We start from the raw sequence: 1,959 nt of genomic DNA, 5'->3' as shown, positions 1-1,959 counted from the left end.
TTACATCCAATGAGACTATCTGATTATAATTAAGATCATAGAATCTAGGCTTGAAATTAATTATTGAATGCACAGAAGGATTTTGTTCCATGCATATGTGGATACTTCAGATCTATCAGAACCTTAAAGGCTGTCATACTCCATATGTACACTTTAAAGAGTACCTATGTAAGAGTGTCCTTTTCAAAATGTATCAGCTATGAACTCTACAGGCAGGAATTCTCTTTTCTGTGTTTCTACAATCCACAGCATGCAGTAGGCTCCAGTCTTGACTAGAATCTTTAGCCACTATCATGCTGTAAATTATTTAATGACATTACAAGCAGTAGTCCCTTCTTTGAATGTTATTGCTAAGCCTCTGATGGCTATGATCTTAATTACTCTGTTACCACACTACTACCAGCTCAGTCGTTACTCTTCAAAAGACTTAGAGCACTATCTAAAATGGTTGAGATTCTCTCGTGCCATGGCAAGCGCTCTCAGCTCTGATTAAATTCTTTGGGAGGCAAGAAAATTCAGCACATCTTGTAGATTTGGCTGATGCTGCAACAAAAGTACTAATGACAAGTAACAATGACTGTTTAAATGAAGACTCCTTGGAAAATGAATTATTATAGCTTCTATGGACTACATGCTGATTCCACATTCACTTGAGGAACTATTAACTGTCCAAGAAGAAATTCTACTAAAATTATAGGGTTTATAATAGAGAACAAAAGGAGCATGAATGAAATCAGACTTGTACCTCAGGGATGAAAAGATTTAGTAACAGAATAATTTTTCTTTTTATGAATGACTTTATAGTATCATTTTTTATAAAGAGTGACTTTACATTTTTACATAATCAACAGTATTTTTAAAAAACTTAAACCAGATGTTTATATTTAAACAAAAACAAAATCAAACTTTGGCATGCAAAATCTACGTATAAAGAAGCCACATAGGTAACCAAGAAGAAATTAAATAATGGGCTTTATTGATTCTTATGCATGTAAAATTAATCCTTAACTGGATGAGTGAAATCTCCCAGATAAACAAGTTAATTCCTGTGATTTAGAAAGTCTACAAAGAGAATGTATTAAAAATATGCTTTAAACATGATTAAATCTTAAAACAGTTAAGATTTAAAAAATAGTGTTTTAAGAACCTGAATCATCTTGTACCCTATAGTTGCTGCAATGTATGAAAAGTTTCTGTATTGATCATAATCAAACAAGAAACAGGGAAAATCACTGTATTTTCGGTGGGAATTATGCTTTCAAATCTTGTATAAGCATATATTTACCACTACATAATTATTTACAGCTTCCTAACACGAAAAACCTGTGACAAAAAAAGAATATCAGTGAATGAACAGGAGTGAATGGAACCTACCAGGAGGCATCATGGATTGTTCTTGGAATTGTTTCAAAGCATCCTTCAATCTCTCAATATCCTGTAGCAATACAAGGGATTTCAGCTGATGCAGAAGAGTCACATCTGAGGAACAGATGGTGCGAGATTCAAGATATTGTAAAAGCTCTTGGGCAGTTGCTGAATTTACAGCAGAATCTGTGCCTTCTGATTTATCTGGAAAAACAATTGCAAAAGCACATTAAAAATACTCAGTGGGCGCAGAGAAGTTTCCTAATTATACTTTCTTTTCAAAGAATCATAGAATCATAGAATCATTAAGGTTGGAAGAGACCTCCAAGATCATCGAGTCCAACCGTCAACCCAACACCAACATGCCCACTAAACCATGTCCCTAAGCGCCTCATCTACCCGTCTTTTAAATACCTCCAGGGATGGTGACTCAACCACTTCTCTGGGCAGCCTGTTCCAATGCTTGATAACCCCTTCAGTGAAGAAATTTTTCCCGATATCCAATCTAAACCTCCCCTCGTGCAACTTAAGGCCGTTTCCTCTCGTCCTTTCGCCAGTTACTTGGGAGAAGAGACCAACACCCACCTCGCTACA

At 35.6% G+C, this 1,959-nt stretch overlaps 1 protein-coding gene across 1 annotated transcript in view; it reads right to left on the bottom strand.

Moving 5' to 3' along the window:
- The window catches only part of ERICH1 (glutamate-rich 1), an 88,140-nt gene that overhangs the window by 3,528 nt on the left and 82,653 nt on the right, over positions 1-1,959 (bottom strand). Inside the window, exon 5 of the mRNA XM_009333263.1 lies at positions 1,375-1,569. Within this exon, the coding sequence (XP_009331538.1) occupies positions 1,375-1,569 (195 nt within the window). The remainder of the gene's footprint in view (positions 1-1,374; positions 1,570-1,959) is intronic.

The sequence above is a fragment of the Pygoscelis adeliae genome, unplaced genomic scaffold (assembly GCF_000699105.1).
Source record: "Pygoscelis adeliae isolate BGI_AS28 unplaced genomic scaffold, ASM69910v1 Scaffold57, whole genome shotgun sequence".
Taxonomy (NCBI): Eukaryota; Metazoa; Chordata; class Aves; order Sphenisciformes; family Spheniscidae; genus Pygoscelis; species Pygoscelis adeliae.
This window is presented reverse-complemented; position numbering and strand designations above follow the sequence as displayed.